The sequence below is a fragment of the Sitophilus oryzae genome, unplaced genomic scaffold (assembly GCF_002938485.1).
Source record: "Sitophilus oryzae breed Bouriz unplaced genomic scaffold, Soryzae_2.0 scaffold_942_pilon_pilon, whole genome shotgun sequence".
In the NCBI taxonomy this organism is placed as follows: Eukaryota; Metazoa; Arthropoda; class Insecta; order Coleoptera; family Curculionidae; genus Sitophilus; species Sitophilus oryzae.
Genome location: NW_022147575.1, coordinates 710,618 through 737,828, shown reverse-complemented (window position 1 = coordinate 737,828; position 27,211 = coordinate 710,618). Strand labels below are relative to the sequence as shown.

The 27,211-nt window shown below is 33.2% G+C and overlaps 1 protein-coding gene across 2 annotated transcripts in view; it reads right to left on the bottom strand.

Annotated features, from left to right (window-relative positions):
• Positions 1-504: 504 nt before the first annotated feature.
• The window catches only part of LOC115890983 (lymphoid-restricted membrane protein-like), a 37,945-nt gene continuing 11,238 nt past the window's right edge, over positions 505-27,211 (bottom strand). The window contains exons 1-7 of one of the 2 annotated variants that reach the window (XM_030911359.1): positions 8,276-8,942; positions 7,993-8,123; positions 5,595-5,826; positions 5,336-5,502; positions 3,324-3,533; positions 3,017-3,223; positions 505-748 (exon numbers count right to left, since the gene is read on the bottom strand). In XM_030911359.1, the coding sequence (XP_030767219.1) occupies positions 535-748; positions 3,017-3,223; positions 3,324-3,533; positions 5,336-5,502; positions 5,595-5,826; positions 7,993-8,123; positions 8,276-8,317 (1,203 nt within the window). In that variant the 5' untranslated portion in view covers positions 8,318-8,942 and the 3' untranslated portion in view covers positions 505-534. Of the gene's footprint in view, positions 749-3,016; positions 3,224-3,323; positions 3,534-5,335; positions 5,503-5,594; positions 5,827-7,992; positions 8,124-8,275; positions 8,943-27,211 lie in introns of those variants that run through there. The other variant, XM_030911358.1, reaches the window with a different exon arrangement.

Below are 27,211 nucleotides of genomic sequence, written 5' to 3'. Positions count from 1 at the left end.
AAATCGCTATCCTTTTTAAACCGATGTCACTTGTCATGTCATTATTCAATTCATTATTCGAATTCTCAGAATGTTGTTAACAAAAGTTTCATCTTAAAATAAAAGTTTAATCAATCACGATTGTTTATCTCCATCATTTACCGGATTAATAATACAGAAATTACAGCTCAATTACAAACAATTCATTATTTAGTGATTTACAATAATTTTATTAAATTATACGAATAGTCTCGTTGATTATTGGTTTGAAATAAATCTGACAGTGTCCTCCAATGAACATGGGAGTTACTGAGTTACTAACTCTAAATTCTAATTCTAAGCTGGCAAATGAGCTAGATGCTTTACCTAGACCGTTATTCAGAAGCTATGTTCAGAAGCCACAAACCTATCGATGAAAATATGCATGATATCAAGTTTGGTACAGTATCTAGTTTATTATAGTTATTTTCTTAGCCTTTTTTAGCCTGACTTTTTTTAAACGGTAAGAATAAATGAAATCCCAATTCTGATACTGGTTTATTCATAACACAACATCTAATTTTTCACATTGTTCCTAGGCAAAAACCACGAAAAGTTCCACACTGATTCTTGTTCCAGAAACAAACTGACTAGAGTAAGGATACTAACAGAGAAGCACAGCACAGCACAAGCATTCAAAATGGCGCGGAGGTAGTCGTTTTCGGACCATTTGCCGAAGAACTGGATGAGCTTGGTTTTGACAGTTGCCGAGTGGCGTTCAGCTTGACATCTAAAATGGAAAAAAGTTATATAGAGGGCCACAGATAAACTAGGTGGTCTAACATTGATATTTTCACTAATTATTTTAACTTTAAGTATGATTTCAGATGCAAAAATTATTGGCTTATCTTAAAGTCAATTTTTTCCATCTGAATGTATTTTTATAACTTGCAAAATATTAATAATAACTACCCATTTATCGAGGTAATATCATTTCTATACCGGGTGAGTCTTAAATAAGTGCAAATATTTTCAGGGCAAAAACAGACTTTCTTTTTACCGTTTTCAAATAAGTTCAAAATAACCGAGTTATTTTACTTTGAAAATTTCCCAAAAAATGATTTTTTGTTTAAATTTAAAAAAAATACTAGATCTCCCCTGGGTTTTCTTTCTTGTAAATTTAATCTGCTACCTATGTTGCCATATTATCAAGAAATTATGTTTTTTGACTAAAAACTAAGAAATATCCAATTTTTTTTTCAAAAAACTACAAATTTTACAAAATCGTATTTCTGGGGTTGAAATATATTACCCCTAAAAAGATTAACACTTATTTAAGACTCGCATTGTATAATGTTTCATTCTAAACACTCCAAAACAAATTCTTGAAAAATCAGCAAGCCTACACTATAGTAAATTATACAAGGTGTTTCGAAACAACATGTGCCATCTCTCGTGAGGAAATTCCTCATGCAAAAATAATCAGATTTATTAAAATAAAATTTAATAGAGTGTGAGTTTTAAAAAGTGCAAATTTTTTAGGGGTAGTACGATTATGATTTTTTTTCGCGAATTTTTTTTTGAAAATTTGTATTTTTTGAAAAAAATTGTGGATTTTTTTTTAATTTTAAGATAAATAAAATAATTTCTTAATAATATGGCAACATATGTCAAACCAAACCAAACCCCAAAAAAATACAGTAGTTCCTAAAATGTAAACAAAAAATATGTAATTTTTTTAATTTTGGTGAAAAATCTGCCCACGAGATATGACACATGTTTTTTGAAACACCCTCTATAAACCAGATGTTCAACAAGAAGCAATTTCTTCTAATTTATAAGATTCCTATCTTCTTAGATAGGAAGAAGTTTTTAGTTTATAAGATAACTAGCGTGTACCAGCGACTTCGTTCGCGTCGAATTAATCAATAATGGTGATGATAAAGCAAAGCAAGAATTTTTCATTAACATTCAAACTGGATAAAATTTTCTCACATTTATGTCAGCATGAGAAAAAACAATATGGCGATATTATTATATAACTTGATAATATTTGAGGGGTGGTTTCATCTTGTTGGAATTTGACTTTCGAAAAATCCGTTTGCCAAAAATAAGTTTTTTTACGTCAAGCAGTTTAAGCAGGATCGTGGTTAATCAATTACCCAACTTTTTGGAACACCCTGTATGATTTTTTAAAAAATTTCAAAATATGTAAAAAAACCAAATAAATTTTGCTTGTCCAAGAGTTTTCCCGAAAGACTAACCGTTTTTTAAATAACAAATATTGTAATATTTGAGGAGCGTCTTCACCCTCCTGGAATTTGAGATTCGAGAAACCCCTCCTTATCGAAGCTCTACAAACCACAGTCAATCCGTTTGCCAAAAATCAGCTTTAAACGTCAAGCAGTTTAAGCAGAATCGTGATTACTCAATGGTCATATTTTATGAAACACCCTGTATAAATTTATAAAAAATCTTAAAATATGTAAAACAACAAAATAAAATATACGTGTTTAAGAGTTTTTCCGAAAAACTAACCGGTTTTTAAATAAAAAATATTTTAATATTTGAGGGATAGTTTCACCCCCTTAGAATTCGAGTTTCGAAAAATCCCTTCTTATCGAACCTCTACACCCTACAGTCAATCTGTTTTCCAAAAATCAACATTTTACGTCAAGCGCTTTAAGCAGGATCGTGATTAATCAATGGCCAGATTTTTCGAAACACCCTCTATACATTTTTAAAAAATCTTAAAGTATGTAAAAAAACAAAATAAAATATTCGTGTTTAAGCGTTTTTTCGGAAACTAGACCGTTTTTTAAATAAAAAATATTGTAATATTTGAGGGGTGGTTTCACCCTCTTGGAACTGGAATTTCGAAAAATCCCTTCTTATCGAACCTCTACACCCTAGAATCAACCTGTATGCAAAAACTGAGCTTCTTACGTTGAGTGGTTTGAGCAGGATCGTGATTAATCAGTATGTCAGTCACTTAAGGATTTTATATATTATATTAGTATAGATACATAGTATGCAAAAAGACATGTAAAAAAATTACCTCAAAAAACTATTAGCATGCTTCAAGATACTCCTACAAGTATCTTTGGGGGAATTCACAATATCATTTTTACCAGCCACAAATTCTATATTACTATCTTCTCTTAAAATTGTCTGTACAATAGGAACATCATCCACGTTTTTTGCATGGTCCTTTATAGATTCATCAGATGCTATCTCCTTGATCTTCTTCAATTCCATACCTAAACTATAATAAAACGATCATATTACAATTTTATTTCGATTTCAACTTTAGCTTAAACAATAAAAATGATGAAATATTGTTGCTAACTTGCGGTAGAACTTACTCTAATCTACTTGGTCTGGTAGTCTTTGGTAAGTGAGCTCTAAATGACAGATCTGATATTCTTCTATTTAGCTTGATAGCCTGGTCTTGTTGAAGCGAATTCACCGAATCAACACTAGCTCTTCTTTTGCAGATAATTTTCTTGTTTATTCCAGCTAAACCTTTTTGGTTTTGGATTGGCAAAGGCTGGATTGGCTCTTGAAGGACCCTCCTATCCAACAAAAAAATGTCGATTATTTTATTTACAACCACATATAATAAGTAAGTAGTAATACTGACATTACTGACTTTTAAAAATTTGAAAGTGTCGAATTCTCTACATTTCTTATAATTAAGCAAAATATTCTTGTAATATCTTAAAATCTATATTAAAAATACTTATCTAACATCAACAAAAATAAAAAAGAAGATTAACAATAATAATTGAAGATTTTAATACATTTATTTGTTGAAATTATTGGTCAAATTTGACTTATTGTACGCGTTAATCAATATTGTTAAGGGGCCGCACTGATGATGTGTTTCACTCATTGATGTCTCACTGCTGCAAAAACTTAACTCCTGGCTTGTGCCAGGTCTTCTAATGTCAACGAAAGAAGGTTAAGAGTTTGAATTGCTACAGGAAGATGATGACAACGATGTCGTTAAAGATATCATATTTGCGGTTTTAGTTTGGTTGACTACAGATGCATCCACATAACCCTCAGCCACAGCACTGGATTTCCATCCCCCTCGACGCTTCAGCTGTAAAATATCAGCGCTATTTACCAGCAACGTAGCCGCTGTTCATCTAAAAGCATGACCTGTGTAGGTTTTCGCATTGGGAAGTTGCAAGAAGCAATTTTGTTCGAAAATTTAGATATAGAATTGTATCCAAAGGGTTGATTTCGAACTTTTCCTAATCGATATTGAACAAAAAATCTCTCATTTTCAATATATTTTCTTAACTGTATAAATTCTTTCACAATTTCTATCCAACTTGTGTTAGTTATCAGAAATGGTCTGCTCTTATAAGTTTTTGTATCGGGAATTTCTATGCAATTTTTTTTTCTAAAATATCAATATGCGTAATTTTCATCTTCAGTATCTCATCACTTAGACGTGCCCCAGACACACCTACTATAAGCGCAACCTAAAACAATGAAACAAAATATTTAAAAATAGAAAAAAAGCCTTACTTTAATAGGAAGGAATTCTTGAGGTGCTTTCGTGAGAAAATTCTCCAAGTTTTGCCTGGTAAAAAGGCCAGACTTCTTTGGCTTCAAACCTACATTCTGGCGCTTTAAAAAAGCGACAAGTTTGTGATATTTTGATATGTCAGTCTTTTCCCTTAATTCTAGCATTGTCCGTATCATGCTGTACGTAGCCCAAAGAGTAGATGGCTTTTTCTGCCTTGCCATGTCGCTAAAATATGCCAACAAGACAGTCCGAAGCAATATTCTTAGCATTTATTTCGGCACACCATTTTTCGTATACTTTCAATGCTATTTCATATCGCCCCCTACTTTTCTCTGGAAGTAAACTGGCTTCTGCTCTGTTTGCAGCTTCTGTACGTTCTGGTGAAGTACCAATATTAAAGTACTCTTCATTATCAGAACTTTCCGACAACATTCTGGCTTTCTATGTTATATACATTCGAAATTATAATTATATTAAATTCGAGTCACTTAGTTGTTTGTTTTGCTGTTGAAGGTTGGCGCCATAACAACCACTGGTACCGGTAACTATAGATATGGAAATGCCAAAACAGAAAACGACAAATTTTCGCATCTTTTTTTTTCAAAATAAAATACTGTCCCTATTTATTATTAATAATGTGGTTGTAAATAAAATAGTATACAAACCTCGGAGGAAAGTTTTCATTATTGTTTCGAGATTTAGTTAATCTCGACGCTACCGCGTCTCGATTAACAATATCAATCTCTCGACAGTAATGAAACACTTCTCTCCTTGGTAAGTAATATACTATTTATTTAATTTTTTTTGTCTTTATTTTATTAATCATTCTATTACTTGGTGTATTGAAGCTGTCTCCTTGCTGAATCTCGTTGCTGCTTCAACGCCTGGACGTGTGTCAGCATCAACTGGACTGATTCTGTCAGCCTTTCTTCATGCTGTACTGCGCCGTATCTTTCAGCCGAAATAGACACTAAGGATGCAGCTTTCATTAATGTATCAACCTAGAATGTATCAGACTTCAGTACATAAAATTCTTAAGAATTCATAAATAGTTTCGATAAAAGCTATAAATAAAAACATACCCATGCCGTACCTGAGCAAAAAGCATGGATAAGAGTTCGGCCCTTTCAAAATCGGTACAAAATGGTTGAAGGAAAGTCAGTTTTTCTCTCAATTTGTCAACTTCGAGGTTGAAATTGGTCTCAGTTTGATCCCTGGTTCTTCTTTGCCTTTCACATCTGTCTTTGATGGTTGCTGAATCGATGGTGAAAGCCAAGGCCAAAGTGGTGAACTTTTGTTCTAAGTTCTCTTCACTCAAACGGTCTCTAAAGATATAAAAAACTTAGTTAAGTAAAGGGTATAGCCGGATTAATATGGGAAATCTGCCCCGCGGCTTTTTTTGAGCCGCACTCAGCGGATCGATTTAGTGTCGAACCAAAATAATTCACCTAAATTTTTAGCTCTTTAACTCAAACGGTTTTCGAGATTTTCAAAAACAACTGTTTTTTCAATTTTATTTTTATTTTTATAGTAAAATTCAAAATCAGGTGCCCGGTGGCGTAGAGGTACAGGCTCTCGTCTATACCAATCTCAAGGTAGTGGGTTCGAATCCCACACCCGGCATTTCATCAGCCGACTATTTTTATTAAAATGAAAGTAGTTTGGGTACCTAGGTCGACTCAGCCTTAAATGAGTACTTGGGATTCACAATCCTGAGGTAATAATAGGCGGTTGAAGCGTAGTGCCAGCCACAATACCTTTTTTGTATACCGAACGGCTCTAGTATGGCAAGCTGTACCTTGCTACTCCCAAGGCGTTAAACGCTATATACGGGAGCTATGATTATTATTATAAATTCAAAATCAATTAATGATGATTTTTTTTTCTAATTCTTAGAAGTCTAAGACATGAAAAAAAATATGATCATGATTCTTAAGTGAAAAGCCGATTTTTAGCGGCGGAAAGAAAATTAAAATCTTCATTTTTTGACCTTCGTGAAATATGTCACTCACTATAAATCGTCAGAAAATGTCTTTTATACTCCTTTACACACAGAATTTTTTGTTTCGATAAAAGTGGGGGAACAATATGAAAAAAATTATGGGGCTGATTTTTTTATAATAATCTTTATGTTTATTTCTGACAAGGATTTATTTTTAACGAAAAAATATTTCCTAACGCACTTTGTTAAACTAAACAAAAATATGAGTTAACTATAACTTATAACAGAAGATTTTAGAAAAAGAAATGAATTTTTATTTTTTTTTCATATTGTTCCACCACTTCAAAAACTTCTAAAAAATTCCTGAGTGTAAAGAAGTATAAAAGATATTTTCTGACGATTTTTAGTGAGTGACATATTTCAGGAAGGTTAAAAAAATAAAGATTTTAATTTTCTTTCATCCGCTGAAAATCGGTTTTTCGTTTAAGAATCATGATCATATTATTTTTTGGCTGTACTTAAACTGCCGTTAAACGGTAGCTTACTAAAATGCCGTTAATAGGTATGACGTCGTTGATGTGACGCACTTGACGGCTTTATGAAATATAGGAATTTTATAAGGACTAACCAACGCTATCCACCCCTCCAAATAACCAACTTAACCAACGCAACTAGCCTCGACCCTGATAAAAAATATAAAAAACAAATATAAATTAGTAAAAATCAACCAACCCCACCAAATAATCAACTAACCAATGAATTAACACCCTCCAAATAACCACGCTAACCAACCCGCCAAATAACTAAACCAATCCAACGAAAAAGAGTGAAACCAATGCAATAAGATCACGCTATAAGCAAAAAAAATATAAAAATGTCTTGGTCGGCGTGAGATTTGAACCACGGACCATTCGCTTACGAAGCGATAGCCTCAACCACTGACCCACAGATGCTTTTGCAAAATGCTTTAGGTTAGGCATTACTTTCCGCCGGCATGAACGACGTCACAATATCTATTAACGGCATTTTAGTAGGCTACCGTTTAACGGCTGTTTAAGTACATCGTTATTTTTTCATGTCTTAGACTTCTAAGAATTAGAAAAAAAATCATCATTAATTAATTTTGAATTTTACTATAAAAATAAAAATAAAATTGAAAAACAGTTTTTTTTTGAAAATCTCGAAAACCGTTTGAGTTAAAGAGCTAAAAATTTAGGTGAATTATTTTGATTCGACATCAAATCGATCCCTTGAGTGCGAGTCAAAAACGCAGGGGGCAGATTTCCCATATTAATCCGGCTATACCCTTTATATACAGTTTGCTAAAAAAATCAACTACAATAAATAAAAAAAATATAACATTTAAAAAAAACTTGACCAAAAATTTTCCGTCGCACTTTTTTTGCATCTGAGTGTATATGTTGTTGGTTATGAAACATTCTACAAATAGAACATCAAGACAAACCGATATTTTGGTACTTAGAACATTATTTACTTCAAGCCTTCAATTTATTGATGATAGCTAACATGTTGAGGATGAAGTGAGTACCTTGGTGTGTCTCCATGGAGTCCCATTTTCTCCAAAACCGAGTTGGGTAGACTAGGAAAAGCACGGGCATCTTCTAAGTACGCTGAACGTGCTGCTCCATCAGAGTTCGATCTGCCTCTTGTAAAGTTACTCTGAAAATTAGAAAAAAATTACTTATAAAACACTTATAAAACACATTAACAACTAAGTTCATCTATATTGCTATTTTATCTATCTACTACCATTTTAAAGCCATAAACCCAATGAAAAATAGAACAAATATAAAAACAAAATGCGATTTTACTTTACTATATTTATTATTGGAACGAATACATAAGTCGGTCATTTATTTGGTCGGTGCCATCGAGGATGTTCGTAATTGTTTATAATTAAATAGCTTACTGCAAATATTTATTAAATAATCTTCAAGTAAAACGAAACCATTTTGTTTTTTCCTGGTAAAATAAACAAATTGACTTCAACGTGTTTTGTAGTTAGTTAATTCAAATTTGTAATATTTAATATTTATTTTTGTTACAATTTTTCTCTTTGGGTGCTATGGAAACATAATTTTAATAAACAAAATAGTATTTTGTGGTAACTACAGGGTGGTCAGAATTGTGTATGAAAACTTCAGCAGCGTATTCTGCAGATAAAAATAAGTAATAAAGTTCGTATAAATCTATGTCCTAAAATGCTTCATTCAGAGATTTTTATTTCGATTTTTTTCTTCTTCTTTCTTCTCAAACTCTCCTTTTCAGGAGAGAGAGTTGCGTTGCCTAGGCTGCCAGGACCATTCTGGCAAAGTACTTTTCTGCTTTTCTTTTTTTCTTTTTTTTGGGGTGGTCACGTTTTATGAACCTTCACCTATTTATCTTTCTTAACGACTAACAATTATTGAGGCTATTAAACAGGTTGCTACCTTCCTAGGTCACAATAAAGTAGCCATCGCTCATCCATTGCCACTAAAAAGTCACGGACGTCAAAAACGGCTACTTTATAGTGACCGTAACTTAATATACCCTAATAAATGTAATTGCCTCAGATTGCATCGTGTGCTGCTCTGTTTTAGTGTTTTCTTTTACTTGCTTTTAAGCTTTATTAAAATTTTGTAAAATCCCTAAGGTGAATAAAAGAAATTTAGATATTCTAGTACTTTCTACCGAAGAATTAAACAAAAGGAATCACTGCGAGCCGATGCATCAACATCCGAAACAAAAACCACATCTTTTTATAGTCCTACTGATGAACCTTAAATACTCATCATAAATCAGGTAGCTCATCATAAATCAGGTAGTAACTAAGACATTTTTTAAGCTGGTTCTGTAGATGAGTGTAGTGTTAGTTAATCTGAAACTGAATCTCAGAGGAGAACTAATTTGAGAACCAACAACAATATAAAACAAGAGCTAAAAGAGTGGGCGTTAAAATAATCTATACCTCATGTAGCTCTGAATAATATAGAAACACTAATAATAGAAAATGCACAATAAGTAAAAAATAACTTCAAAGGACAAGGCGACAAGTTATAACCAATGGAATGTATAGTCGCCACCGCCGCGATCGCATCGGTGTAGCATAACGCTCCAATTAAGTGGCAATTTGGTGGCGCAGGGAACTTTCTTGGAAAAAATGACTTTATGGTTCCAAAGAATCGTTGACCATGTAGTTTTATACGAACTTTTTTATTTATTTTTATCTGCAGAATACGTTTCCCGAATACAATTCAGACCACCCTGTAGTATACCCATCATTACTACATGTATTGATGTAGGATTACTAAACAATTATTTTAATTGAACTACTCAAGGAAAGTTTTATAATTACACTCAGGAAACAAATTCATAAAATAAATACCTATACATATATAGTGTTTTCTTGAAAAATTTAAATAAACAAACATTAACTTTTAAGCTGGTAGGTACTGTTTATCTAATTCTATGTAATTCTATGTAGAATACGGATAAATAAAAAAACAAAACATGATAGAATACAATAGTAATAAATTATTTTAAATTTGATAATTGCACGAGGCCTTATCTACGTACTACAGTACTATACATTTAACACCCCGTTTTTAAAACACCAAAGTGTCGTTTCCTGGTAATAAAATAATAAATTACGTGCAGTTTGAAAACTTTGACCACAAGCTTTGGCTATAACACGTTTTACATAGTTTAGTAATTAGGTATTTTTATTATCATGTAATGATTATAGTGATAAGGATCCATGGCAACAACTGAACAATCCATTGCATTTTTTTTTAGTTTATCTCCTAATTATTTTATAATAAATCAAAATTAGAAGTATACATTCTACGTCTACGAATGACGTAGTAAGAAAAATGTCAAAACTTTATTCTTGAAAAAAATATATTTTTTTCTATAATAATGATATGTCAAAAAATATACTCTATAGAAAAAGGGACCTTGTTGTACGTATAATTCTGCCAATTTCCAATCCAATCACATGAGAGCTTTGATTTTGATGTCAATATGACTCCTACTTGCGGGGGCGCCACATATTTTTTAACTGGTTTAAAGAGTAATAACATTTCGTCCGTTCCTGTATAAAACTACTGAGTATAGAAAAAATATACATTTACGACATTTTTTACGTAAAAAATGTGTCTCTATAATTTCGTAACTCTCTGGTTGAATTTAGTATGTTATTTCGTAAACTCTTTAATTTACATTTGTTTACGATTGTCGACGATATTTCGAATATAAAAATCGGAAAGTTATTACTAAAGTGCGGTTTATATCGACATAATATAATTAAGTAATAATTTCAATGTATTATTGTAATAACTCACAATTACACGACTTGCTTTCCACGTAATCGAAAAGCGTACAAACAACATTTCTCCGGACAATTAAAAACTTAGTTTAATTGATGTAATAAGACCAATTAGTAAGAGTACTGTAATAAGGACTCAATACTACCATCGATATTAGAAATGAATCAAAAAATCGATCAAAAAAGTGAATCAAAGATTATGTTAGTGCTAATTATTATTTTTATATAAGAATTCTTGCCACTTAACTTCTGATATAGAAATTTAATTCTACGCTGTGTTTGTCATAATGTGGATCAACCTGCTCTCACTACCGGTTTCGGAACCCTACTCCATCATCAGGTGAGCTTGGATAGATCTACAAAATGACAACCACAGCGCCGAGTCGTTAATTCGGACTTCTCGGAAAGTATCGGTTAGATATTAAGTCCCGAACGGGAGATAGTGGCCTGCGTGCAATGATAGTACTTTCGTACCACCGAGGTATAACTATCGATAGTAAAAGGATGGTAAAAGGCTTTTTTTCAGGCAAGCCAAATTATAACATAGAAAACAAATTTCTGGCAGTATAGGTATATAATAAAATTATATAAGAATCCTTGCCACTTAACTGCTGATTAACTGCCACAATTCTACGCTGTGTTTGTCATAATTATGGATCTGCCCAAGCTCACCTGGTGAAGGAGTAGGGCTCCGAAATTGGTAGTGAGCGCAAGTTGATCCACATTATGACAAACACAGCGTAGAATTAAATTTCTATATCAGCAGTTAAGTAGCAAGAATTTTTATATAATATTATTATATCCCTATTAGAAATTTGTTTTCTATTTTATTATTATTTTTTATAGAAAGTGTAAATTTTAGAATTCTCATGTTTCGTTATACAGGGTGTCTCAGAAATAAATGCAAGTAAAAAATGTCTATAGCTCTGTGGCAGATTCGTCTCTTCAAAAAAAGACCTCTGGGTATTTCGCCACTGTAAGAAAATCTACAAAATAAAATAGTGATTTTTTATTACAGTTGACGGTTGGAACCTTTGGTGTTACACAGTAAAATAAGTTTATAATCATCTGCTGATGATGCTAACATGGTTAGCGAAACGCGCGTCCAGTGTAAAAGTAAAAGTGTTTTGGTGTATTGTGGTGATTTAGTGATTTTTTGTAAACACTGCTACGTTAATCCAAGCGGAAACCAGCTTGATGTATAATATATCAATTGTGAGTCATGTTAGTATAGAATAGATAGCATAGTAAAAAAAAAGAGTAGTCGCACTCTCCCAAATATTTTCTGCAAGTTTTACAATCTGTCGAATATCGGCAGATTGCAGAGCGTTTCAGTTGAGTTCCGTCTGTCGACCTGCGAGGTTTGAGCGTTGCGTCCCAGCACAGAGACGGATTGACAAAAAATGAGTGTCTTACTGTGTGCTGCTGTTGGTTGTAGTGCTTTGAGTTTTTTTTTTTTTGAGAGTCATTTGTAATCATGTTTGTGTTCAGGTTAATTTTCTCATGACTGATTGTTACTTAATAATTTGATATTATTTTCATTTAAACCTCAATTTTTTATAGATTTTACTTTTGACAACCATTCCTTGCTTGCTGTTTAACGAACTGCACCATTATTGAACAAAAATTTACTAGTACCAAAAGTACCGAAAAAACTGGAAATCCCGGTTCCTTACAGGCATGGTACCGAAATTACCGGTTCCGAAAAACAGCTCCGGTTCCGGAAACACTATAACGTACCATAACAACTGTGAATCGCCCTATACAGGGTGATTTTTAGGGGTAGTAGATTTTGGCAGCCGAAATATGAGAATTTTTCTGCGCAATTTTTTTTGAAAAAAAAACTGGATTTTTTTTTTAATTTTTGGTTAAAAAACATAATTTCATGATAATATGGTAACTACGGTTCACCGAAAATTCCCGGTTCTTTTGAGATATCAAAGAACCGGTACTCGAAACTCCCGGTTCTTTCGGTACCTTCGGGACTCGGTAACGATAACTAAATATTATTCATTTATTACTTGAGAAAGTAGTGATGCTATTTCTCATTTTGCTTCTTTTCTCTTTTGAAATTTCTGTAATGTTTATTAGCAATTATTGAAGTTTAGATATGTTATTTTATTATTTAGTACAATGTGTTGTTCAATGTAGTAGTTATATCCAATGAAAATCACCCAACCAATATACTACTACAAAACAAACAGATTAATATTAAAATTAAACTTGTTTTAAATTAAAAAAAAGTTGTAGAAAATCTTTGAAATAGATAATAATATAAAAATATGTCATTATATATTTTTTCCGCATTTCTTCTCATCAGAAGATTTTCAGATACAGAAAAATTGTTACTTACACGAAATGTGAAAATATTCTGTTTTCAAGCGAATTTTTACTCGATGATCAATTTTTTTTATTTTATTGCATTGTGAACTCATATTTTCCTAAATACATCTCGGTGAAACTATGGCGAGTGCCACGACTACACTTTTACTTTGCCTAGTTATAAATTACGACTATACAGCTACGTCAGTGGTCACGGGACGCGAGAACAAGGTCATATAAAGTGGCAGAAAAGAACAAAGGATTTGACAAGGAGTAAAGCTACTAGTTTCCTTATACTATGATGTTAGTATAGTTTGTCTGTCTTTAGAAAAAGGGACATTCCAGACTTAAAAATGGTAGACTAATGCTATCCATATCAATTTTCTTCTGTTAATTTCTTCTAAAAAAATAAATTCTATTTGTTATACAAAAAATCCGGTACTCCATTGAAACAAGGCTAATAAACACCCGGTATATCAACCGGCAATCTATTTATTCTAATTTTAATGGATATTAAATAGGTCTCTAGTTGTTTATTAACACTGTGAAAAATACACAGTAAAAGTTGTGCCTTCTTGCTAACAATCTAAAAACATAAATAAACTGTATAATATGCTAATGTTTTCGCTGTACGATTTAAACCTACAAAATTACTTTGAGCGAAAATTGCATTTAAAATAATGTTAATAACGTAAATTAAATTATGTTGTGCATACGTCCATCTAATTAATGAAAGTCTAATAAAAAGTAATTAAAAATAAATTTAATATATTTTTTAATTAATATTAATATATTTTTAATATTAATACTAAATTAAAATCGTGTATTGTCATTTTAGTGAAAATGTTTATAAAAGTGAACACGAAACATAAGAAATTTGATTTTGACATAAGAAATTTGATTTTGATGTCAATATGACTTCTACTAGTAGAGGGCGCCACCTACATTTTTTTAACTGGTTTGAAGGGTAACTTTTCGTCCGTACCTGTATAAAGAGTAAAAAAATATACATTTACAAAAAAATATACATATTATTATTTAAAAAATGTCTCTTTAGAAAAATCGCTACGAGTACTGGTTTTCGAGATATTTGGAATCGAAATTATCAATACCTGTCATCACTGATATAAATTAAACATGTTAACTAAATAGTTATTAGACTGAAATCATAAATTTGAAAGTTTTTGTGCCAAAAGTTCAACAGAAACTGTTTTATCATCATTTTTTTTGCAGAAAAATTTATGATTAATTTAAAAAAACAAAAATTTCCCAAATTTATTATTTCAGTGAAATAACTATCTACTCAACATATTTATTTTTCGTCAATAATGACATGTATTTACTATTTCCATTCTAAATATCTTGAAAACGTAGCGATTTTTACAAAGAGGTATTTTTTTACGTAAAAAGTCACAGAGATGTATATTTTTCTATTGGTTGTTTTATACAGGTACGGACATAAAGTTATTACCAGGCGGATGAAACTTCCATTTGAATTTTGGAAACACGGCGGAGTTTCTGCCAGTAGAAGGATAGATGGCGCTGCGTAGAAATTTCATCTAAAGTCCCTAAATATTCATTTAGGGACTTTAATTTCATCATGATTTTATCAAGTCATCCACAGAGTATAGTTTAATTAACAATTCGTTTGATTCTCTGTGGAGTAATTGGAGTAGTGAGTAGTTGAAAAATATAAATATTTATATAAAATGTTGATAATTTAACAGTGATGTGCTTTGTTACCCTATGAATAAACATTGATATGAAGTTGCTTTCGCCAGAAACAATTATAATTAAATAATTTAATAAAAACTTAATTTCTAGACCCGGATCAGTTAGATCAGTAAAATAAATTGAAAAATAAACGGCATTCCATATTTGGCAATGTCTGTCAGTTTCTGTGAAGTGGAAGTGAATTGTGATTTGTTTTTATGGGAATATTTTACGGATTTTTGCGAATTTAGAGTATTTTGGACGATAGGATTGTGAAATTTAAAAGCCAAGTAGTTTAATATATAATATTAATTAATCCCTGTGATAATTTTTATGAAATTTCCATAATCAAAACAAATTCTTTCAACAAAATGGCTGTCTCAGAAATTTGGAAGATCATTAATTTTAAAGTTTTATTTAAGTGTATTTATATCGAATCAAGAATTTGTATAACATATTAAAAGCTTAATTTTAAAGGTTGTGCAGTAATTTATGTAAGTGTACGCTTTTAGATAAATATTAAATATACAAATTTGCAAAGACAAACAAGTAATTTTAAAAAGATCATTTATTTATTTAAACGAGTATAATCATTAATCATTAGGTTGAAAATATATTTGTATTTACTTATTTATATATTTTCTATACCCTTGTATTATTTATAAGCCCTATATGTCCTGTTTTATTTGAAAAAAAAATGCTTCGAGTCATCGAGAATAGATTTAATAACAATTTTGTCCCTTGGCTTTGTGTATTATATAATGTGAATTGTAAGATGTTTCTATTTGAATAGGTCATTAAAGTTGAGATTAAAGTTATACCAAATTATATTCACGGTAACTATATGTCTTTTATATAATGAATTATTTATTTATAATTTATAACCTTTTTTATAATTACTTAAACTGATTGTATAAATTCTGATAACTTTTATATATACTTGTATAGTGTTGAATGTGTTATTATGTAATTTTAACAATGTTATAATAAAATAATAAAGTTACAGATTTTTCGTGTTTTATTCTAATTTCAGGGATAATTTCAACCTAGATTATTAATTTATTTGTATCAAAATACATTACTTTTATTTTGTAAAATGTTTTGTTACAAATAAGTTCATAATCTAGATTGAAATTACCAAATATAAGTAAAAAACTTATGAACTGGCAGTAAAGGTCCATTTAAAAATATGGCGCGAACTTTTAGTTCTGCCAGTAGCCCGCTTGGATCGCGTCGTGCGCGTGTTTCCAGGCTTTAACATAGGAGTTTTCATTTCTTTCAGTTAGTTATTCTATGGTTATTACGCTTCAAAACATTTAAAACACATGTAGGTGGCGCCCTCTACCAGTAGAGGGCATATTGATGTTACTTCAGCAATTATTTAGAAAAAATCGAAATGAAAATGAAACTTCTACACCCTGTATCTCCGAAACTAAGCATTTTAGGACACACATTTCTATGAACTTTTATACTTATTTTTATCTGCAGAATGTGCTGCCGAAGTTTCCGGAATACAGTTCGGACCAGAGCTGGCGGAAGGGCCGGGCGACCGCCCGGGCGCCGGATGCAAGGGGCGCCACGACAGCAACTAAAACATTTAAAAACAGTAATCTAAACAAATAGTAACGAATAACCAGATCAATAATTAATCGATACTATCAATTTTCACATTAAAATATCAGCAGTTACCACACAACATAGGGAAAATATCTGACTAAACATTATAAACACTACTATATCCTAGACCTATCCTATTATAATTTACTGAAACTATGCTCAAAAAATCTTTAGCACGAAAGTTTTGGGAGAGTTTTGATTTCTTCTATTTTAGATGTTTTTTGGGTGTTCTATTCGAAACTGGGATTTGCGAATTCTTAAACAAAATAAAATAAAAAAATATAAATCAAAATGATTTTTTCGTGGTATTTTACTTATAACTCAAAAAGCTATCAACTTTTTGCAAATAACCCTTCTTTCTATAATTCTTGTTGTTATAGGTTTTTTCTAAACCTAAACAAATTGGTTTGGGCTAAGAGCCAGCAAAATTGACAGTTTTAGACTGACTGCTCAAAATCGTATTTTTCTACTACCCACGCCCTTTATTTGTTATTAATGGCTGATATGCCCTAAAATTATATGATGCAAAAATTCATTCGTAAGAAGCTGAAGAGGATTCTGATATCCTTATTATAAAAAAGCTTATAAGTTTGTAAGTAATTAAATTAATTTATTAACAGTAGTGGGAAAAGATATCAATCTTTTGGTGGTTTTGATTGTTCCGGATCATAGATTTAGTAAGAACAGATATCACATTAGACATTTTAACCCGATCAAACAATCGGAGGTTGACTACGTACTGTAAAAATCAACTGAGATAGAGAAGGCGACATTGCCGCATCTCAAATTTGCAAAATCTCCTCAGTTTGATTTGCAGAAAAGGTGACTTTAAAACCTTCACCGGATATCAATAAATCTCAATTTCTTAATTAAATAGTTTATTTTTAAAGAAGCATGCGTAATAATATGTTATTAACCAGAAGATATATGCGTTACTATTAAAGGACATGTTTACTGTTTAATGTGCTAAAACGTCTAGAACTATTGGCAACGTCGCTGCTAGTCGTCCAGAATGAAATGAGCCGTCCGTCTCACCACCCCTCGCGACGGCCCTTGGTCCGTTATAGCGTACTACGTTTAGCTTGCGGTGTGTTTGAAGTCGGAATCAAGACGAAAGTGAACTTTCATAACGCAACCGGTGGTTTTTTTTTTGTTTAACGTACTTTAAAATCTGCGACATTCAGTATGGTACGACAGTGTCAAGTGTGTGGAAAAATAAGCTCAAATTACCCGAATTTGTCTTTTCACAGGTGGGTATTGTTTTCGTCATTGTACATAGGCGTCCCACAAGGGAGCCTCTCACAATCAAAATAATTTCTAATTATATTTGTAATAATTAATCTATTAAAACAAGAACGTAGTAGCCAGTAATTGAATTATAATTCGTCCCAATGACTACCTAACTGTTGTAGATCATAACAAATTTGAATATAAACGTTGCATTTGAAATTTTATTATAAGTCAGAAAGTGACATTTTTTTCTTAAAATTGCGTCATTTTTGGTCATTATATACGATATTCTAAAGGAATTTTGCTCAACAAATAAACAAAGGTGTTACCCGACCTTTTTTACATTTTATTGCTTTATTATATCTGCCCCTTCGGCTTTGTTTAGACAAGTCTGTTGAACTTAATGCAGAGAATAAGCATATATGTAGGGGTTAGGCCTTAATAATGTTTTGCTTCTTGTATTTTGTTTATTTATACATACCCTACCAAGCCTTGAGCTCCATCTACGGTAACGTAGATGAAGCAAACGTAATTCATTATTATGCGACAGAAATCCCATACTGGTAGCACACAGGTTTGATACTTTTAATGAATCAATTTTCAATTTTCTCATTAAATATTGATTTTAGGTATAGGAAGTTATTAATAATACAAGATTAAAAAACTATTACACAGTACTTGGCAGGAAGCTATCGATTGCGAACTAAATCGTTACTAATTACTAATTTTAAAGTTCTTTTTAAGATCAAAAATGGTAAAACTAAAACCTAAACTTTCATTTCAGATTAAACGGGAAGTTCTAAATAATGTTGCCTATTTTAAACAAGAAAAATTTATTTATAAGTTTTATAACATCTCTAATTAAATTTGGACGCAAAGAATATTTCTGTTTGCTGTAGGTAATTTTCTCAGGGAAAATACGAAAATAAAAATGACTTTTTAAGTCAAAAAAAGTCAAAAGGACAAGTTATTCCAAAAAGGACTGTCCTTTTCAAAAAGGACAGGTGGCAACCCTAGGTATTTCTGGAATGGAAATTTAATGGCAAATCTACAACTTTAGTTTGAAAAATATGTTCCGGCCACCTATGTTTACAAAAATGTCTAAATGTGCCTAAATGCCTCCATATTCTGAAAAAAAATTGAAAGAAAAGTCACCAACCACAAACCTAATATAGAACTCTTTCGGAAGCCTGAGTCACCCTGTGAATATTCAAAAGTAACTGAAAGTTTATATAGAAGTAACTGAAAGTTTAAATTGAAAATCGACGTTGGAGCGATTTTCGAAAACCACCTACTAACGTTTCAACATAGGTATATGTGGGATATTAATTATATTATTATATTAGACCTTATAAAAACTCATCTGATGAAAAGTGTTAATGTAGTATATCAATATGGAGTATAAATTTTACTAATTAATTTACTTTTTACTTTACTAATTAAATGCTTTCCAAAAAACGATACGCCACTGGCCATTAGAACAATCGAAATGCTCCTAGTTGCCGGGGTCGGAAATTTTAGACTTCTCTGTCTCTTCTGTCCTTGTTTGATACATTGGAATGTTTGATACACTACCAACGAGTATTTATGAATGAGATGTTCGGTCTATCTTTATAATGTCTTTGTTCCGGATTGAATATGTAGTAATACACGGAAATGGTAGTAGAATCGTAGAATTTCTCATTTGAGCAAGATAAAGGAATGCATCTCAAACACTGGTTGAATCTCATTTTGAATCTCACATATACCTACTGATTCTGCACGAAATAATTGATTGTGAAAAAGAAAAGAAAAGTTTCTTAAATTCTCATAGAAAAATAACGCAACTGCTTGCAACTAAATACTAATGTTTTCACAGATCACTTATACCAAAACGAGACTGTCGAAGTTGGAATTCTATTTCTTATAACTCAATATACCGGCTCAAAAGTTGGTCACCCCTACAACTTGTTTATTTTTTCAGATGAAAAAACGAGATTTCGTATGTTACTATACGACATAAATTAGGATTAATTGACGTATTCTATTGTTTTTGGTCACACTGTGTCACCGGAAATTACTACAACTTTTGATTTTTAAATGGCACCCTTCGCATATTTTTACTTTTTACATTTTACATTTTCGTATATGGTTTATTTGAAATTGTAACATTCGGTTCATAAAGACAATTTGACTCGAAATGCCAAATGTGTGGTACGAAATTATTCGTAAAATTGTAGTATGTATATTCTTTTTCCAAATATGCTAATGAGCCGCCACCCTTGTTCCATTTGAAAAAATTGAGATATGATTAAAAATACAATTAGGACATCTTTTAACCGGCCAAGACAAGACACGAAAAACATTAGACGATCAAATCTATTTTTCCAAGGCTCCTTGTTTAGAAATGAGTGTTTTTAACAGAGTCATGGTACTCTAGATTGAAATTTAAACTATAATATATATTTTTTAAGCAAAAATGTCAAAAGTTGACATATGATATAGCATTCTACTCTGAGTGTCATTTTCTATCGAATAAAGTAGAAATATACCAAAGTGCCATTTAAAAATCAAAAGTATTAGTCATTTCCGGTGGAACAAGAAGTGACCAAAAACAATTGAATACGTCAATCAATCCTAATTTATGCCATATACTAACATACCAAATCTTGGATTTTTATCTAAAAAAATAAAAAAGTAACAGGGGTAAGTCACTTTCCAGACGCTCTCGGTATAGAAAAAACGACAACCGCAGACTAAAATTGGACGAAGAGAAGAATTTTTAAGTATCTTTAAGTGAAAATGTATTGTTAAAGTAGCATAAATATGCTTAGTTGTAGTTAAAGTATAGTATTGAAAGAAGGAGAGAGTTATAATAACTATGGGGGGGGGGGGCGCCAGATAGGGTACCCGCCCGGTCTCAACATTTTCCTTCCGCCGGCCCTGGTTCGGACCACCCTGTATGCAAAAAGTAGGTACTTTTAAGTTCAAAAATGTTGATAACAGCATCGTTACATAGTTATATCACAACTAGTATAATTACAGAATTAGCTGTACCAGCTAAATCACAAAATTTGGTGATAATTAAAGGTTCATCACAATGGCGGCATCGATATGGTCCATCACATTTAAATCACCACACTTATTTCTAAATAAATATGTATAGTGATAACGTAAACTCGAACTCTGAAATGTTATTTCTATGCATACTCTGACGGTGTTTTCATTCGACTATACGTTTTTTCTCGATAAAAAATAATTACATTTTAACCTTAAATCTTTCAACAGCTATATACATCACACCTATAATATCTTACTCAAAACTCGTTGGGTTGCTGAAATATTTTCTTCAATGCACACAGTTTATTTTAGAATATAAACTTAAAATTTGATAGTCCATAGAGATGTTTATACTCCAGAACCTTATTACTAACAATTATTATTAAATTATAAACAAAATAATACTAAATTACTATTTTTAGACAAAATTATTTACGAGAAACATATTTTGAAAAAGTAATTATTTTAAAATCAAGTTACGCTCTGGACGCTATTGTCAAGTTAAGCTTGATTTTCATGCATCCGTTGTCCGACGAAACGTTGATACGATATTAATTATATTGGTAGAATTTAAAGACTTTGATTGGTTAGAAAATAACGCAGTTTTTAAATTTATTGCATTTTCATGCCTCCGTTTATCGGATAATACACGGATGACACGTTGGTGTCATTTTATATTTTCGTTTCCATAACGATTTTGCTATTTTACTTATATTTTTATTAATATGTTAGATTAAATTTGTCAAAAAAGTGTCAAAACATGGTCAAAACGTTCGTAATCGTATGAACAGGTCCGTTGACGGGCTGAAGTAAAATATACCTATATTTACGGATGAAAAGTGGCGCGAAAACGCTATGACCAATCAGAGCACCGTCGGACCAACGTATCAACGTATAACGGATGCATGAAAATCAAGCTTTATGGTTTTTCTCAAAAAAGAAAGAATATTCTGTTGGGGGTCTAAATTTTTTTGAAAATATCATATTTTTGTTGTGAGCTAATTATTCTTGTCGGTATTAAGGCTACTAATGAATAATTAATTAATTTTAGGGTATTAATAGCCTAGATCATATATACTTACGTGGATAAGTAAATCACTATGGAAACTGTCGCAAACATATCAACGACTTCCATTTATCTTCTTTTTTTATTGCACACGCGGTGCTTCTACTCTGTCTATCCTTGTCGAGGACCTATCGTCGGAGCGCCAAATTTGAACATTAGTTTTAAAAATTTAATTTGTAAAATGCTTATATTTGAACAATAAATTGAATGTTTACTGTCACAAAAATTAAATTATATAAAAAATATATTTAGCCACTCCGTACGAATATCAATATTCTTAGGAAAGTAAAATAAAATACTAAATCACCACAATACACCAAAACACTTTTACACTGGACGCGCGTTTCGCTAACCATGTTAGCATCATCATCAGATGATTATAAACTAATCAGTTTATAAGTTTTTTTTTTTTAAATTAAAAAATCGAAATAAAAACGAAACTTCTACACCCTGTATCTCCGAAACTAAGCATTATAGGACATACATTTATACGACCTTTTGACTTATTTTTATCTGCAGAATATGCTGCCGAAGTTTCCGGAATACAGTTCGGATCACCCTGTATATTCTAAAGGGTAGTAGTTATGAATGTTAGCATCATCAACAGATGATTAAAACTAAAAAGAGCTTTAATCATCTGCCAATGATTCTAACATAGTTAGCGAAACGCGCGTCCAATATAAAAGTAAAAGTGTTTAGATGTATTGTGGTGATTTAATGTATTATTTTGTTGTTGTAACACCAAGGTTCGGTTCCACCCCCCAACTGTAATCTGGGAAACAATGTCTATAAGCTTAGTTTAAGAAGAATTTCAAAAATGAAGTAATTATAGTAAACAGAAATTTTATAACATTGTGAATATTTTTTATAACCCATTTAAATCTTACGTTGGAAGAACGATTTCAGTTATCTTTTCCACATTATAACCGTTAACCTTTTAATCATTAATAAGCGACCGGGACAGTTTTTGCTCAACGATAACAACTATATAAATTATATAAATAGTGTATAACATTATTTAAAAGACGCGAATAAATATCGTTGTTTACGCCTTGGCCAGAGAGTTACAGATACCATGTAGTAAAGGAATGAAGCAGTTTCACTCATCGTCAAATCCTTACAAGCTACAAGTTCACAGAAAACTTAGTCTTTTTTATTTAAATCATTTTAATGTCTTAAGTCGTTTGATTTTCGTCATTTTTCGAAAACTGACTTAAAATTTAAAATTTAAGTATTTTTGAAAATGATTTGTGATTAAAAGATTTATTCCGAAGTAGAAAAAGCTTTAAGTCTTTTTAGAAAAGACTTAAGTCGTTAAAAAGATTTAAGTATTTTTATAAAAAGCTTAAGTCAGATTTTTACATATTTTTATGATAAATGTTTAACAGCAGCATTTCTTTTTAAACTGTTAGGCTGCAGCCAAGCACCAGAATAAAAACAATGCTCAATACCACTATTAAATAAAATGTTAGTTTTTCGGAACTGATTTTGATTATTTAATTGTCGTGTTACGCATGCGTAGTGAGTCTGTTGTCTTTCAAGTGAATCCCCGACTCAGTTCTGTAGCCCGAAAGACGAAAGAAAGAAATTTATCTCGAATATATTGAAGGGTACCTACCATACAGATCCTCCAGCCCTTAGCTTATGCCAACAATATATTCATAATATTGTCAAGAAAAATGGCGCATCCGCCAGAAATTAAAAATGTATTACTGGTTGCCTGCACAACCGCAACGTATCCGCCAGAAATTAAAAGACTTTTTCAGGCGCCATCTTTTAGTCAAGTCGAGAAGTAAGGGAATCAGACAATAGAATTGTCTGGTATGAAGAAGTGCGCTTTCCGAGAATTGGGGAAATTTCGAGAAGCAGTCAATAGAGTATATAAGCCGGAGCCATCGACCACTGAGACAGTTTTTTGAAATTTGAATATACCGCGTGGAAATTGAAAATCGGACAATTTGGTGAAGGAATCTTATAAATAGTTAGTTGTTGTGTGTTATAAGTTAGTAATTGTGTATAAAGTAAGAAAAATAAATTCGTTAAGTATTTTATCGTGAGTTTAAATTAGTGGACCCACGGAATCCGTAACAATTGGTGTCGGAAGTGCGATTCAAGAGGATTTTAAGAAAAATTAAGTGGATTGGAAGATTTTTAGACCGAATTAGAGTATTTTTATGGTTGGTACAAGGGAACAAGCGAAGAAAATGGAGGAAGTAAGCAAATTATTGGGCGATTTTATGGAGAATATGAGAAGAGAGAAGGCAGAAGAACAAGAAAGACTCCGTAAAGAACGAGAAGAAGAGCGAGCCCGACTAGAAAAAGAGAAAGCAAAAGATAAAGAAGAGGAAAAATTACAACGACAAAAAGAAAAACAAGAAGAACAGGACCGGCTTGAGAAGATTTTCGGAGATTTGAAATTCCAACAACAACAAGATAAACAGGAAGAACAGGACCGGCTTGAAAAATTTTCCAAGATTTGAAAATTCAACGACAACAAGACAAAGAAGAAGAACAGGACCGGCTTGAGAAAATTTTAGGCAATTTAGAAATTCGTCAGAAGAATGAATGGAGGGAAATTTTAGAAGATATAGAAACGCGCCGCCAGAAAGAAAGACAAGAAGATCAGGACCGTCTTAAGAAAACTTTAGAAAATCAAGAAATTCGACTTCAGAAAAGCTTGGGGGAACAGCAACAAGCAATGTTGGAAGAACGTTGCCAGGAACAGCAGAACCACTTCCAAGAAGCCGTAGAAGATCTGGAGGAGCGCCTTCAGCAGAAGATAGAAAAGTTGGAGATGGACCTACAGAAGACCAAGGTACAAGTAAGGACACCTGGCGTTCCGGGAACTGCGAACCTTAAAGCCCCGACCTACGATGGACAAACGACATGGACGATGTACCACCGCCAGTTTGAAGCAGCGGCTGCTGCCAATGGATGGACTGACCAGGAGAAAGCAGCGGCACTTGTCATCGCGCTGCGTGGCCCTGCCCTGGAACTCCTGCAAACTATTCCTGCAGCCCAACAGCAGGAATACCAAACTTTGGTCGCTGCACTGGACCGAAGATATGGCGACCAACATCGACGTCAACTTTACCAGGCCCAGATCAAGACACGCATGAAGAGGTCCGGAGAGAGTCTGCAGGAATTTGAAGCAGACTTACGTCGGTTGGTACACCTGGCATATCCAGAAGCACCGGAAGGGTTTAGGGAGGAACTCGCTGCTCAGTGCTTGATCAGCGGACTGAGGGACAACGAATTACAGAGGGCGCTGCAAATATCCCGATTTTCTACCAGCAGCGAAGCACTGGTCAGGGCGCTGGAAATCGAAGCTGCTTTTAGCGCCATCCCTAGACCGAAGATAAGATCGGTAACGGTAGAGGAACAGCCCGAGAGTACCCACAGAAGTTTGGAGGAGATGTGTAGAAAATTCGACAAACTATGTGAGCTACTAATAAACAAGGGAGTCAACAATAACCAGACAGAGAACCAGAGAAGATCACAGGACATAAGGTGCTTTAGATGTGGCAGGAATGGCCACATCCAACGGGATTGCCGCGTTCAAATGCGATCCCGTTCACCATCCAGAGAACGTAGGCACCAGGAAAACTAAAATCAGTCAATACTAAGGGGCGAGTATTGACTGGGGAGAACAGAGCCCCAGGATTTTTTCATTAGGAGTCTGGGAAGAACCGCTGACAGTTTAGTGATCGACGGGAAGGTCAATGGTAGGAGAATCCGAATGACAGTGGACACTGGCGCTATGGTATCGTTGGTGCGGGCTAACTCAGTGCAAGGATTGAAGCTGATGCCTCTGGGAAGAAGAGTGTGTTTACGTACAGTTACGGGGGAAATGGCCGTTGTACGGGGAGAGGCTATCGTCGAACTGAAGTTAGGAAATTTGAAGTTCCAGCATAGCGTTTTAGTGGCAGATATTGAAGATGACTTCATCTTGGGCATGGATGTGATTCGTCAACATGGATTTTCGTTCGATCACCAGAGAAATATCCTGAATATCGGAAATGAAGAGTTTATGTTATCTCCAGACGAGGGACCAGGAAGAATGGATGTAAGATCAGCGGAAACTGTGGTGATACCTGGTAATACCGAGAAGATCGTATTCGGTAAAGTGGAGAAAATCGCTGGGTGCTGTGTTGGACTGGTACAAAGTAGCGACAAGAAACAAGATAGGTACTTAGTAGGAAAATCATTGGTGAACACCGACAAGAATATACCGATCAGAATTGCGAATGTTTTCCCGAATTGTGTCAAGATCCAAAAAAGGTGACAAGATAGCCATCTGCGAACCTGTAAGAAGTGTCACCCGATGTGATGAAGTGTCGTCAGCTGTTACACAAAGGCATCCCAAGAAACACTAAAACATCTAGAACAGCCATGGGATCACCTAACACCTGAGGAGAAACAGAAGGCCAAGCAGTTCCTGCTAAAGCATGGCAGTATTTTTGAGAAGAACAACAGTGGAAGAACGGATTTTGTGAAGCACCGGATTAATACTGGTCATGCTCAGCCGATTCGACAACGTTCTAGAAGGGTGCCCCTTTCCAAACAACAAGAAATGGAGACAATGGTAGATAAGATGTTAGAAGATGGAGTAATCGAAGAATCATCAAGTCCATGGTCATCTCCTGTTGTTTTGGTGACGAAGAAAGATGGTAGTACACGATTCTGCGTGGATTATAGGAAGCTCAATGACGTCACTAAGAAGGATAGCTACCCACTGCCACGTATAGATGACACATTAACAACTCTGGCAGGTTCGTGCTGGTTCTCCACTCTCGACTTAAAGAGTGGATACTGGCAAGTTGGTCTAGACGAGGAAGACAAAGAAAAGACGGCTTTTTTACAGGAAACGGACTATACCAATTCAAGGTCATGCCGTTTGGATTATGCAATGCTCCAGCCACTTTCGAACGTCTCATGGAGGTGGTGTTAAGAGGATTAACTTGGAAAACGTGCTTGGTTTACCTCGACGATGTATTGGTTATGGGAAGAACTTTTGAGGAGCATTTGCGAAATTTAGAAGAAGTCTTTGGCCGCATACGGAATGCTCACCTGTACTTGAACCCGAAGAAGTGTAGCTTATTCCAGCGACAAGTGGAATTCTTGGGTCATGTAGTCTCGGCAGACGGAATTTACACCGACCAGAAGAAAATCGCTGCGATCAAGGATTGGCCTAAACCTCGCGACAAACATGAACTTAGAAGTTTTCTGGGTTTATGCACCTATTACAGAAGATTTGTCAAGGGATTTGCCAATATAGCTGCACCCTTACATAGACTTACAGGTGATGAAGTCGGCTACGAATGGAACACCGATTGTGATGTAGCCTTTGGAAGACTTAAGGCGGCTTTATGTTCAAGTCCTATTCTAGCCTACCCGCAACAACAAGGGAGGTATATCCTGGATACCGACGCCAGCAATATCGGCATAGGTGCA